The 14,934-nt window shown below is 40.3% G+C and overlaps 1 protein-coding gene across 4 annotated transcripts in view; it reads left to right on the top strand.

The window, feature by feature from the left end:
• Positions 1 to 14,934, top strand: part of raph1a (Ras association (RalGDS/AF-6) and pleckstrin homology domains 1a) — a 76,672-nt gene that overhangs the window by 36,302 nt on the left and 25,436 nt on the right. For 3 of the 4 annotated variants that reach the window (XM_017469896.3, XM_017469895.3, XM_017469897.3), the window contains 4 exons: positions 10,571 to 10,690; positions 11,153 to 11,258; positions 11,628 to 12,232; positions 13,453 to 13,527. In XM_017469896.3, coding sequence (XP_017325385.1) covers positions 10,571 to 10,690; positions 11,153 to 11,258; positions 11,628 to 12,232; positions 13,453 to 13,527 — 906 coding nt within the window. The remainder of the gene's footprint in view (positions 1 to 10,570; positions 10,691 to 11,152; positions 11,259 to 11,627; positions 12,233 to 13,452; positions 13,528 to 14,934) is intronic. The other variant, XM_017469898.3, reaches the window with a different exon arrangement.

Below are 14,934 nucleotides of genomic sequence, written 5' to 3'. Positions count from 1 at the left end.
ATGGATATTTAATAAAGACTAAAGAGTTGTGTATGATACTTGTGGGTGGTAGCAGTGAGAACAGCGTTTGTGATTATTCCCATATGTCCATGTGAGATGAGTGCCAGTTACAGTGGCATTGGCCGAGCTCCAGCGCCCAGCACCTCAAACGCTCTCCACTGTCTTTGGCAAGACTCAGGAACTCAGCATGTTGGTGGTGACTTCACATGATTTGTGTTGAGTCTATTCTCCCTGCCTGTCCTTAAAACTACTACAAGGACACGGTGGAGTTCATCATAATATTCTTGGAGCATACAAACCAAGAAGTTTCAGATTTGTGAGCCTACATGACTGATTTTGAGGCTTTCTCGCGTGTCATGTCGGTAGTCAAACTATATTTGTTTTGCTCATTTTTCTCACGTGCTCAGTTTGGCATATGATGTTATTTTACACCTCATTTTATGGGGGGTTATTTATTACAGGTAATAAATGTTCGAGTAGTGTCAAAACACACAATAGCATTTCAACCAACATGTTGTGGTTGAACGATTAAAAAAGATGTTTTAAATTTTTCATTCGTTTGTGTTCTGGTGTCTCAGACTTTTTGTCTTTGTTTATAAATATTTGTGGTCAGTACTGTATAACACACACCAGGCTTTGATGTTTTTACTAGACTTAAGTAATAAAGGCCGCTGATCTTCAGATATAAGTGTGGAAATGGTTATTTCCAGCACTTTAACCACTGCAGGTCATCATCAGTTTGCACGAAGATGGATTATTGACACACACAAAGATGGGAAGAAAAGTCAACCTAATGATTTGAACTCATTTTAATACACAGATTTCCAACACTAATGCGTCTCTTCTACTGTTTTTGTCGCTCCGCTGTAAAGTCTTCATGTGTGTGTTTCTTTAGCTTCACATCTGGAATACTGGAGTGAGAGCCTCTTGCTGATTCATTTTCATTTTTTCCTACAGCGGCTGAGGCCAGCTATTCCTCTGTGAGCATCACTGCATTTGTTTTTCTATTTGAAATTATGGCAAGGGAAAAAGAATGAGGGGAAAAAAGATCTGGGTCTAATTTGAACCTCTGTCTCTCTCTCTCTCTCTCTCTCTCTCTCTCCCTGTCTGTCACACTTCCCAATCTTTCTCGGTACCACAGTTTAGGTCTCGGCCTGATGTGAGCAGTTTATTGTGGTTAAACACAAATACAGCCCATTAAAGTCAAATATGGAATCAAATACTTAGGGTCATCCAACAACATGGCCGCAGTGCTATTGGATTGGCGAGAGTGGTCTTCAACACTGCTCTCTTTTTGACCAAATTTGAATGATCGTTGTTATTCCTGGATGACAAACTTCATACTTTACTTTAACACTCACAAATCACGTAATCCTTACAGACGGTCCATGAAAATCAGCCCATGATCAGCTTGATTTGTCCTGGTTGTGCTGAAGTGGCTGTCGATGTTCCAGAGTTTAGTGTAGCTGTGTTGGAATATAGCACTGGTGCAATATGATGTTACATCAATCACTACAACAAACAGAAAGCGTCTGACCATGGTAACCGTCTCCACAACCAGCGTAGTCATAATTTCAGTTGTTTTTTTTTCCATAGGCTAGTTGAGAGATGTCTTGAGATCCTCTTTCTGAGATCTGTTGCAACAGAACGACAATCTGTTTTTTTCCTCCTTTTATTTTTGGATTAGTACACAGTCATGCAGCCGTGTGTCACTGCTTGCACACATGCCTGATGGAAAATGCCTCAATCATGTTGTCTGTGTATATGCATGCATTTCAGAAAGGTTTAAGTGTGTCAGTACACAGATGAATGGAGTAGAGTAAGAGTGTGTCGCATCTAGTGATGGGTAATATGGCAATATGTAAAGATGTTGATTTTGTTGACACAATAGTCTTTTATGAGCTATCTTCGGAATTGTAAAATATAAAATTTTGTAGCGATTTTACACAACACCATTTCCTGTTTGCATTTATTTTTGTAGACCTTAAATAAAAGCATTGAACATGTTTATTTATTTATTTATTTATTTATTTTTAACACTACCGTTTCGCTGGCTGTTTATCAAACCTATATATTGTGATATGTATTCTGTGTCACAGAAAAGCCATCAAGTATAGTGAAATGATTTGCAGTATATATTTGTCATAATGTCCACCCCGACTCTAATAAACAATACAGAGGCGTACAAACATGCCTGTTTTTTTTAGGAAGTTTCTATAGGTCATGGTTCTAGATTCTTTAGATGAATCCTGCTTCTTGAGAGAGATATCATTGTGTACTAAGCAGTGCTGGTTGGTGTATTATAAGTATTCGTGTACAGTGGTAAGAGAAAACTTTGCAGTTATGGAGTGGATTTCAGGCCCAGAGGGGAAGAGACCTGCTCTCAGAATCTCAGTTGAGTCATTTCTGTCACTTATTTGTCAGTGACTAAGGATTCTGAGATGAATATACGAGTCCAGGTTCAACCCAAGAGCTCTGCGCTTCACATTACTGTCTTACTGACAGCTGCTTTCTTATATATACACACTTTTGAATAAGGAATAGGCTGTCATCGATGGCTGAACTGTTGTGCTGTGGTTATTCCTAGAGCTCATGGGTCAAGTGTCGGAATGTAGAAACCCCGGAATGAGGCATCAAATGTAAACATACGGTCATGTGGAAAATAGGTTAAAGGGAAATAGGGGGAAAAATGGCCTTGTGTAGCATGGCTGGAAAGTCAATTGAGGCCATGCATTTGGCTGAGCTGTTCTGTTTTTTGAGGTTAAAATCCGTCCTCTAGCGCTGCACACGTGCAGACTTTCAGCAGAAACCTGGACAGGTTCAACTCAAGTGCTTTCTGAGCTCTATTCTACATATGTGTTACTGATCAGAGCTCACATCCCAGCTGCTTTCTCCTTACACATCCACACTTTTGTATGAGAAACAGGCTGTCGCATGCGCTGCCTGAGAAATGTCCCCAGGTCATAACCCCCACTTCAGAGCTACCGCATTTCCATTTTTAACAACATGCAGGAGAGAATGTGGAGCTGGTCTTTCTCTGATCTGTTTTCATTACTAATTGAGAGTTATAAACTGACTGTGAGTAGACATGGAGGTTTTAGCCTAATTTAATTGTGATCACCTCAAATAATCCTGGTCTGATCAAATAATCTAGATTACCTAAAGTACTCACCTCACATAATAATAAAGAAATATCTGAAACATTTGGAAGGAAACATTGCTAGTGATATTGAGAGAAGTATTTTGCAATAGTGTTTAATCCTGTGTTTCATTAACTATAAATGACTACTTTTATTTGCATGTTATGTAGCTTCATAACATGCTTGTAAACGGTTTAGAGATACAGTATCTCACAAAAGTGAGTACACCCCTCACATTTTTGATGTGACAACACTGAAGAAATGACACTTTGCTACAATGTAAAGTAGTGAGTGTACAGCTTGTGTAACAGTGTAAATTTGCCGTCCCCTCAAAATAACTCAACACACAGCCATTAATGTCTAAACCGCTGGCAACAAAAGTGAGTACACTCCTAAGTGAAAATGTCCAAATTGGGCCCAAAGTGTCAATTTTTTTGTGGCAACCATTATTTTCCAGCACTGCCTTAACCCTCTTGGGCATGGAGTTCACCAGAGCTTCACAGGTTGCCATTGGAGTCCTCTTCCACTCCTCAATGATCACATATGGTGGATGTTAGAGAGATGTTAGAGCTGGTGGATGCCAGTGCCGGCAGCACTCATGTAGCCCCAGACCATGACACTCCCACCACCATGCTTGACTGTAGGCAAGACACGCTTGTCTTTGTACTCTTCACCTGGTTGCCGCCACACACGCTTGACACCATCTGAACCAAATAAGTTTATCTTGGTCTCATCAGACCACAGGACATGGTTCCAGTAATCCATGTCCTTAGTCTGCTTGTCTTCAGCAAACTGTTTGCAGGCTTTCTTTCTTGTGCATCATCTTTAGAAGAGGCTTCCTTCTGGGACAACAGCCATGCAGACCAATTTGATGCAGTGTGCGGCGTATGGTCTGAGCACTGACAGGCTGACCCCCCACCCCTTCAACCTCTGCAGCAATGCTGGCAGCACTCCTACGTCTATTTCCCAAAGACAACCTCTGGATATGATGCTGAGCACATGCACTCAACTTCTTTGGTCGACCATGGCGAGGCCTGTTCTGAGTGGAACCTGTCCTGTTAAACTGCTGTATGGTCTTAGCCACCGTGCTGCAGTTCAGTGTCAGGGTCTTGGCAATCTTCTTATAGCCTAGGCCATCTTTATGTAGAGCAACAATTCATTTTTTCAGATCCTCAGAGAGTTCTTTGCCATGAGGTGCCATGTTGAACTTCCAGTGACCAGTATGAGGGAGTGCGAGAGCGATGACACCAAATTGAACACACCTGCTCCCCATTCACACCTGAGGCCTTGTAACACTAACAAGTCACATGACACCGGGGAGGGAAAATGGCTAATTGGCCCAATTTGGACATTTACACTTAGGGGTGTACTCACTTTTGTTGCCAGCAGTTTAGACATTAATGGCTGTATGTTGAGTTATTTTGAGGGGACAGCAAATTTACACTGTTACACAAGCTGTACACTCACTACTTTACATTGTAGCAAAGTGTCATTTCTTCAGTGTTGTCACATCAAAAGATATAATCAAATATTTACAAAAATGTGAGGGGTGTACTCACTTTTGTGAGATACTGTATAATGAGTCTTTATTGGTCACATATACATTACAGCTTATTGAAATTCTTTTCTTCACATGCGCCAGCATGCCAGGAAGTTGGGGTCAGAAATCAGAGTCAGCCATGATACAGCACCCCTGGAGCAGAGAGGGTTAAGGGCCTTGCTCAAGGGCCCAACAGTGGCAGCTTGGCAGTGCTGGGGCTTGAACTCCTGATCAGTAACCCAGAGCTTTAACCGCCAAGCCACCACTGCCTCCATGCAGATATGCAGGTTTTTGGGAATATTGCTTGTTTCACACTTCAATTTATGCTGACGGGTCTGCCGTTTCATTTTGGATCAGGAGTGTTATTCTGTGCAAGCAACTTCACCATTAGTACACATGGTGCAGTAGTGTCACTGGGACTGAATCCTCTTCCCTAAATACACTGACCTCTGACACTAAGGTCACAGAGGTCATAGAGGCAGTCATAGTAGAGCTGTTCTCCATTTACAGACAGCATGGAGCTGACTGTGGGAACCACTGTCTGAGATTTGAGCTCACAGGATAGGAATGGCAGCTATTTACACACTGCTGAAGACATGAAGAAAAGCACATTCCATATGGATGGATGTTAGCTACAACGATTTTAAAATTTTAACTGAATCTTGTGCGTAATATTTCTATTAAGTACAACTGTTTTTTTGTTTTGTTTTGTTTTGTTTTTTGTAAAAATCAAATGGAAGACAACCTATGTATTTTAAATTAAAAAGCGCAGTATTTTAAATACCAACTAATGTATGTAAAATGTATTTTTGAAATACATTACAGGTTACCGGATAATGAACAACATACTCCATCCAAAACTAAAACTCATCTACATAGTGTTGCATGAAAAAAAAAAAAAACTGCTACAAATATTTCAGACTTCAAACAATGAGACTGTGAAAAATGCAGTTAAAAATTAGAATATAAATACACAGAGAATAGAAGATGGATGGATGGATGTGTATATATATATATATATATATATATATATATATATATATATATATATATATACTGTGATAGTGCAGTAATTTATTAAGAAGTTTATTAAGCATGAACATGTCTTGTGCTGTGTATATTTATATGGAATCATTGTGTGGTTAGTACCTCAATCAATCCCAATGACTCTCTACCTATCTAATCTCAATGATCTCAAATAATCCAATGAGATAAAATAATCCTGTTCAGGTCCAACAATTCTGATCACCTCATATAGTCCTGATCACCTCAAATAATCTCAATTGAGATCAAGTTATCCTGTGTACCTCAAATAATCCCAATCACTTAATTTAATTCTGATCACCTCAGATGATCCTGGTCTGATCAGATACTCCAAATCACCTCAAATAATCAGAAAAATATCTGAAACTTTGGGATGGAAACATTACTAGTAATATTAACAGTGTTATTTTGTGTTTTGTCCTGTGTTTCATTAACTTTGAATGACTACTTTTAGTTGCATGTTATGTAATTTAACAGATGTTTCCCATCCGAGAAAAAGTCCTTAAAGAGCGACTATGTCCTGCATTTTTGCTCGTACCCTGTTATAGAGTATGTGTCATGGAGCTTTGGCGTTTCCTCTGGTGCTCCCATCAGGAGGGATGTCTTATGCAATACAGCAGCCCAAGAGGGCGAATGAGGAATCCAATACATCCTGTTCACATTAGACTGTCCTCCTCCACACACAGATCAGTGTCCCCTGTGCTTGGAGGCCATGCTTTACTCCCTCAGATTGAACTGTATGTGCATGTAATGTGATAGGAAGCAGTGGTACAGCTGTGTGTGGCTGCTGTAGTGCAGGAGTGCCAACAGAGCAGTGCGAAGCAGAGACGGGATCAAAGTTCAGAGCATGTATGTTCACTATAAACTTTAAGCATTAAAATGAACACTGGTGCCTAAACTTAGAAAAACAGAAATGCAAGACTCCTAATAGTCTTCCATTGAAGCCCATATTTTGCTGTTATTTCCACTGAACAGTGACCCATACCATAACTAAGGCTGTGTCTCAACTAGCTGCCTAGTTCAGTAGTCAGGGCACCGATCAGGAAGTCGGCCATTTTAAGAGCTGTCTCAATCGCAAAATCCTTCCAGTGCACTGGAACGTTTTAAAAAAATCCCACAATGCACCGCAAAAAACAGGGAACGTCTATGCTCACTATATTCCCTTACTGGAAATGACTTCATGTTTTCTGAAGCCCCTCCGCTCAAAAAATATGAGGGACGAACTCTCAGCCAACTTCCGGCTACAAATATATGTAGCTTTTTATCGTTGTTGTAGCTCTTGACTTTTAACTTTATTTGACGTTCTATATACAGTTTGTCTAATGACTTTTAAGTGTTTAATTCCAATTTTTTTTTTAAAATCCACTAGCTAGCCTACGATCCTGCTTGAAGTACCGTGACAGAAACGTGTGTGATTAAGCTAACAAATTTATATGACACATAAAACTGAAATAGTTTTTACGTTTTTAATTTTTGGTTGATGTTTTGCAATGCAAGTACGTCGTCATGTCACTGGAAATTGAGTTATCAGTGCCCCAATGTGTAGTGAGCCAGATTCCTTACCGGTGCCGCAACTTGTATACATCACATACTGATTCACAACCTAGGGAGCAAGGGAGCTGATCGACACAGCCTAAATACCCAGGCTGAATACGGATACATTTCATGCCAGGGTAACATATGTACCGAACAGAGACATATAAGTGAATCTACAAATAATCCAGACCATTAATCTGTTAAGCAGAGTCATCATTTTGTTACTTGTATAAGACAGCTGCCATTTTGGGGAAAAAGGAAGTGAACAAATAAAAAACCCTGCATTTTAAATTTGAAGTAATGTAACGTTTAGACTCCCTGTGCTTTGGTTGTTTCCTCCCCAAGTCAAAGTCATGTGTTGCAGGCTGATTGCCATTTCCACATGGCCTGTAGTGTATGAATGTGTGTGCGATTGTTCCCTACGATGGGTTGGCACTCCTGGCCTTGTGCCCCGAGTTCCCTGGGATAGGCTGTGAGACCCTGTGTCGGATAAGCGATATAGAAAATGGATGGATGGATGACTGCTAGTATATGGTTTTGTGACATAACCAAGCTAGCTGGAAGTACCTATTCTACCCGACAGTAAAAAAAAACAGTAGTGTAATTTACTTTCTCTTTTCAAATGTTCTTTTGGCAGCTTTTAGCCTGTTCTCAAACTCGTTTCTCAAAATGTAAAATCGGACCTTGCGACTTCTCTGTTGTTGCTACTATCGTTAGTGTTTACTATTAACACCTGTGTGAAACCTTCAGTAGCCTTCAGAAAACTGCAGTGCGATGGAAAATGGGAGCAATCACTTAACCAGGGTATGGATTACGATTAGTAACTGTACAGCTGTGCTGCACTGGCAGAAAAGTGCTATTTGACTGGTTCTACATATACAATAGTTATTGGGTTTATTTTGATTAGTTTCCTCCCCTGCCAAAGCTCATTTTAGCCACCAGCACATCTCTACTCTCAATCTTCCAGACAACGCCAACTTCTGTATAACTACTGCAATGTCTGTCTGACAAATTAGGCAAAGTTTGATCCAAGATTAGCACTCCTGCAGATTTTAGATCTGTGACGCTGTTTCGCACACACATGCTCACACCCATTTCTTCCCGGTCTAGGCTGTGTCAGCAGGGTGTGTGTGCGTATGTCTCAGATAGCAAACGCCCTACGCCCTATGCTTGCCAATCCCAGCCCAAATCACAGGGCAGATAACCACAGGGAGCTAATTGTAGCACTGTTGCTCAAAAAAGTCCTTCTTTAATTCCCTCCATTCTCATGTTCACTTTTGCGCCATCTATTTTTATAAAAAGCTGGTTGAAATGACCTGGGAACACTCGAGCCCAGAGACGAGGGGAAGAGTTGGCGAGAGGTGCAGAATGTTGACTCCGTTTGTTGTCGGTGTAGAAACGTAGGTACAGTGTTGTATTATTCAGTTTACATTTCGGGAATTGGAACACATCCTCTGGTGGCCAAATGCTGCTTTAAAATGTACGCTTGCACTTTTTCTCCTTGTGCAGTTGTGGTGTGAAGCGGGCTCATGCCTGTGATAGGAGTATTTAATGAGTCCATACACATCTGCTGAGGGGCACAACATTGGATCAGAAGTACTGACACCATCCTAATTCATCTAACCCAGACACCATTCCGCTGACTGATGGCCAGCTTTTCTTTCACACTTGGGCCACTCATTTTAAGCATCTTCTCTCTCACTGGGGACCAGGATCAGCAATAATACTTCTAAACTAGGATCTTTCCCTCACCCATGCTGTGTGACCAGTTACATTTAAGTACTGATAGAAGGGGTGGGCAATATGTGAAATAGGTGGCAAAAATAACATAATAAGACATTTCTGCTATACACAATAGTAATGCAATACATAATATGTTATTGTTCTGATTGAACAGCTCATACATAGGGGGTTGTATGACAAACTTGTATGAAGGCTAACAATATACAGATTTTTTAAAAAGTGTAGTTTAACACAGAAAAATGTATAATTGTTGATGTTGTGAAGCTTTCTGTTAGGAGACATTTTTGTAGCGTTATGAAGAGAGAGACAGTAATCCACACTGTGGTGGTATGATGCAGCCTGACATGAAGCAGAGACCCTGAAGTGGTCTTTCATGTGTTTATTCTTATTACATTTTTTTTTTTTTGTCATAAGATTTTGATTTTGATGTTAAACTATGTCAGGGTCAGACATGGGAAATGTTAACAGGATATCTCACCCAAAAATTCTGTCATCAGTTACTCACCCTCATGTCGTTCCAAACCAATAAGACTTTTGTTCATCTTCAGAACACAAATAAAGATATTTTTAATGAAATCTGGGAGATTTCTGTCCCTCCACTGACAGTCCATCTAGCCATTTTTGGGTGAACTGTCCGTTTTAATAAATATGTTTAGCGTGACTGCAGTAAATGCAAAAACATAGAGCAGGGATGACTACAATCATTTTGTGTGGTTTAATAGAAGATAACTTGGTATAGTTATGTGTCAGTCATGTCTTCTACTTTTATACTTTTAGTGTCAGGGACAGAACGGGCTGGTTTTCAGCACTTCTGAAGACTTAATATGTTTAGATGGTTTGGATTATTTTGTGTTTTTGGACCATAGTATTCCATTTGAGTTTATATGTTAACATGTGCTGCTGAAGATTTGGAGCATAAAGAAAGTTAAGACTTTAATTGTTATGACAATGATTGCTTGCTCCATTTATGGACGAGATCCCAGAACCATTTATGACAGGAGATGATGTCCAATTCCAATTGTACTAGTCTCTCTCTCTGTCTCTGTCTCTGTCTGTCTCTCTCTCTCTCTCTCTCTCTCTCTCTCTCTTTCACTCTCTCTCTCTCTTTCTCACACAAAGACACACACATACACACGGTCTACATCTGTTTATCCCATGTGTTTTTGTACACTGCAGGCATTGCTCTCTGTGTCATTAATAAATCAGTCATGCTGTTGGTGTGAACTTCAAAGATGTTTTAGTCGTTACGAGTAATAATTACTCTGTGATGATGCTGTCAAATGTGAAAATATTGTGTAAAATAACAAGGTTCCGATCTTCCTCTCTAGCGCAGACCAGGGCGCTTATTTACACATTAACACTAGAGGGCAGTGTAAGATCATTATTGCTTACTCTCAGGCAGCAAACAGTGTGTGTGTTTGTCTAAATATAAATAAGGCAAAATGATATTGTTCATAGTTGTCCTTGTTTTAAGGGGTTTTCTGATGCTTTAAACGATGATGCTGGGTTATTTCATTACCTAAATATATCATAACATGTACCATAATAGAGTGTGTTTGTTTCTCAGATGGAGCAGTTCTCAGATGAAGAGCTGGACCATGCTGCTGAGGAAGACAGTGATAAGGAAGACCAGGACCTGGACCAAATGTTTGGAGCATGGCTCGGGGAGCTGGACAAGCTAACCAAGGTGTGTGTGTGTGTGTGTGTGTGAGTGTGCGGGTTTGTGTTTATGTGTATATGAATATAATTAATATATTGACATGAATTGAGACTATATTGTATCATACGACTTAATAATAGATTGTGCCTCGCTATGTCCTTGATAGTGAAACTGGTTTGTTTATTAGGAATGTGAGTGAAACAATGAAGTTGCCTGAAGATGCTTGTGGCCTTGACCTGTCTTATTTTGATAGCAAACATTTCTCTGGAAATTGAGAGAGAATGTATAGTATTGGTACCCTGCTTATTATTTCCTATAAATATCTATCAAAGTCATCCTTGTCTTAAAGTTCATCACGTATTGAATATAATTTATATGAGATGCCTTTACAAGTGTATTAAAGTCTGTGGAATACTTAAATGAAGTATAAAGTGTGTAGCTTTGTCTTATTGTGTGTGTGTGTGTGTGTGTGTGTGTGTCTCTTTGTAGAGTTTGGATGATGGAAAGTCAGAGAGAGGGGTGCAGAAAGCTCCTCTCAGACAGGAGACTAACATGGCAAACTTCTCGTACCGCTTCTCCATATACAACATCAACGGTCAGTTTGCGGTTCCACATTTTATACTCAAAGACACACACTCTGTAACAAATAGACTCAGGAATATAGTTAGGTTCGATGTGTGTTGGTGGTCATATGTTTAAAAAAAAATTACAATGGCTTTAAAAATTACAAGTTGCTCCTTTAACGTAAAATATTTAAAAGACCTATAATCCACCTCTTAGCTTTATAAACACACATACTGTAGTAGATGCTCATGGCATATGAAATATATAGCACTTTTTAAATAAATAATGATTCAGTACAGATCATTCTCATGGTCACTTGGTGTCAACCCTTTTTGAGAGTCAGTAAACAGTTGTGTGTGTGTGTGTGTGTGTGTGTGTGTGCTTCCTTTACATCTCACAGAGGCTCTAAACCAGGGGGACTCTGTGGATCTGGACGCTCTAATGGCCGACCTGTGCTCTATCGAGCAGGAGCTGAGCACCGTCGGCAAGCCGAGCAGTAGCTCTGCACGCCTCGGCCTGGCTGGAGACGCCAGAGTGCGTCAGAAACCTCCAGCTGGCCGTAGCCACAGTGTGAAGCACACGGGAGGAAGTGGAGGCAGCAGTGGAGGTAGTGGAGGCAGCAGCAGTAGCAGCAGCACTCGTGTGTCACCTGCATCCACCATCAGGCCTGCACTCGCTTCCAACTTCTCCCTGGACGACATCACGGCCCAGCTAGAGCGTGCCTCGCAGAGCATGGACGAGGCAGCACGCCTCAGCACAGCATCCCTCGCCTCGACTTCGTCAGCGCCGTATTCTTCCTCTACCATGAGGAGGCCTGCCCATCAGCATCACCGGCGCACAGGCTCGGTAGGCACCGTCATCGAGCATGAGGTGAGATCCATTGTGCACTCGTCTCGCTCCAGCATCAACTCTGCCTCAGCGTCCAGTGTTGACTCACTGGAAATGGACAAGTCGAGGCAGTTGGAACAAGACAGTCTACAGGAACATAGCCAGCAGAGCTCAGAGGTAACTCTCATCTAATATGTACACTAACATCATTAGCTAACATGCGGTTGATACAGATACAAATTAAGTTAAATGTAAAATGCAATATAAAAAAAAAATATATTATGCTGATCATTATAATGGAGTTCTCTACAATTCTGTGTGTGTGTGTGTGTGTGTATGTGTGTGTGTGTGTGTTTGGTTGAGTTGATGTGGTAAATAGGCCAGCACGTTTTCTCAGGTAGCCTCTCATTCTTCATCTCTACAGCATCTAAGCTCCACATTCACAGCCTCCCACTCTCACTGCACTATCTTTTCCCAATCACAAACAGATCCAGCCCCATTACGGCCACATCAGTCCAAAATGACAGACATGCAGTCTAGAGACACGTGGACAGTTAGATAACTGCATAGTGATGGATTGACTTCTTTTCCTGGCAGCTCTCTCCCAGATAGACTTGGACACCACATTGGAATTTAGGGAGAGCGCAATTCAAATACACACCAATCATTTTCTTTCAGTGAATCAAACCATCATTGAGGGGGTTGAGGTAGCAGATATGGAGATTAAGTGGAGAGTCAAGAGACCCATAGCAAAAACTGCTTTATCTCCCTATGCAGACGTGATTATATAGATACATACACGTAAGGCTGCAGCTCAGAGCTGAATTAATTTCGCTGTTCCTTTGACCTAGTATTTATCCCATGAATTCAAGGCAGACAGAAGGTGTCCATGCATGAAGTTAATAGCATACAGAAACAATATCATCACTTAATACCACTGCCATGTCCGAGATGCTGATCTTCAACTCCTGTCACTGGCACATAGACAATCTGACCTCAACCTGTATGAGTGTATATTCGGGTGTGCATTTAGGGGAAAAAAAGAGAGATCATTTATGATGTGCAAGAGACAATCTTTCTAGTGAACTAATACATCATTCACATACAGCTTAAATCTAATGCATCACCAAATATAGCAAGCACAAAGGCATGCAATATAATGTATTGTATAGTTTTTAAAACATATTTCAGTGATAAAATATATCTCACATAATTATTTATGATTCTAAAATATTTGAATAAATTCCTCACATTTATTATTCGCAGGTCCTGTGACCACCACCTGCTTTAATCTGCTGTGCTTTCACAGATTTGCGGTTCACTGATAATCACAGCACTCTCTCTCTCTCTCTCTCTCTCTCTCTCTCTCTCTCTCTCTCTCTCTCTCTCACTCAAAGCACTCATATCTGGACAGGGAGACTTCTCTGATTCTGAAAAACATTGCAGGAAAGCCCTCTCACTTGCTGACAAAGGTGACACCCTGATTTCTTGTGTGTGATCACTCTCTCCTGGTGGCTTTTTAACATCACTCTGCATCAGCCTCATGCATCCCTGCCTTTCCTCTTGCTCTGGTTACAATTCCTGAGTTTTTATTGATGAAAATCCTAGAGACTGAAGAATTTCCCTTTTCTTTTCTCTTGCATGTTGGCTTTACCTTTTAAACAGTTTGCTTCATACCTGGTCTCACCCTGAAGCTTGGTCCAGCCATTTATTATGGAATACTAAACAGTAAATACGTGACATACTTAAATATGCATCGTTTTAAAAAATTTTGTTTTACATAATAATCTTGGCTTTCCATAAAATCCTACGTCGGGAATGTTGTGACCGGTATTGGTTTGAACTCTGCACTGCTTGTTCATGTCACTTGTTGGTGCTGTTCATAGTCGTAATGCTAGACGCATTAGTTATGATCATTATGATGATTGAAGCATTAATAACAGCATGCTCACAGCAAGCATCCATCACTGAAAAAACAACAAAAAAAAAATGTATGGCACTCTAATGTTGAGACTAAAGAAAATCATACTGGCTGCTGAAAGGAGCGAAGAGGAGGAGTGTGTTCTAGCACTACGACAGTTTGCTCAGTGTTGATGTGAAAAGCATGTGTTTGCATGTGTCAGCAATCTGAAGTGATGATTCAGCCTCTCTGCTGCAAAAACGCAGCTCATCACAACCATGTGTGATGATAATGTGTGTGTGTGTGCTGTATTAGTAGTATTTTGTATACAAATCAAAGACAAAAAGTTTTTCAAAACAGCAAATTATGAATTTAATATGAATTATACTTGACATTTATGTCTTTGCTATATAATTTAGTTTGTCATTCAGTTTAACATAAAAAAGGCATACTTTTAGCGAGACTACCTGGATAACATGAGAATCATGGCTCATAAATCGAAATGTCTACATTTTGTTGTTGAGTTAGTTCCAGAATTATTGCTATCCTCGGTACGCAAGTTAAATCTTTTTGTCTTTGAGACATACTTGTTAATGAATGATTGTCATACTAAATGTTAAAACAATTTTATGACGTTTTTCCCCTCGGGAGAAATCAAGACTTGCCAACCTTTATGCATTTTGCGTAGCGACTATGCATTTTAACATGCTGCTAAGAGTTATCATTTAAAAACACTTCTTTTTCTCCAGAATAAAAACTATAAATCAACCAATCGACATGTGAAAATGGAATGACTGACAGTTGTCAACTTTTCACGGTTGGCAGGTCTTTTTGTGTTGTACAGTAGGTGGTTTTTGCTGGTTACCACAAAACCAGCATTAGCTCAGATTACAAATGCTCTGTATGCAGATGTTCTTTAGATAGGGAAGAGCCTCTACTACAACAGTCAGGTGGTGTGCAGGTCCAACAGGCAGTGTCT

The sequence above is a fragment of the Ictalurus punctatus genome, chromosome 6, assembly GCF_001660625.3.
Source record: "Ictalurus punctatus breed USDA103 chromosome 6, Coco_2.0, whole genome shotgun sequence".
In the NCBI taxonomy this organism is placed as follows: domain Eukaryota; kingdom Metazoa; phylum Chordata; class Actinopteri; order Siluriformes; family Ictaluridae; genus Ictalurus; species Ictalurus punctatus.
The sequence above is the reverse complement of the archived record's forward strand: the minus strand, read 5'-3'. Positions and strand labels throughout refer to the sequence as shown.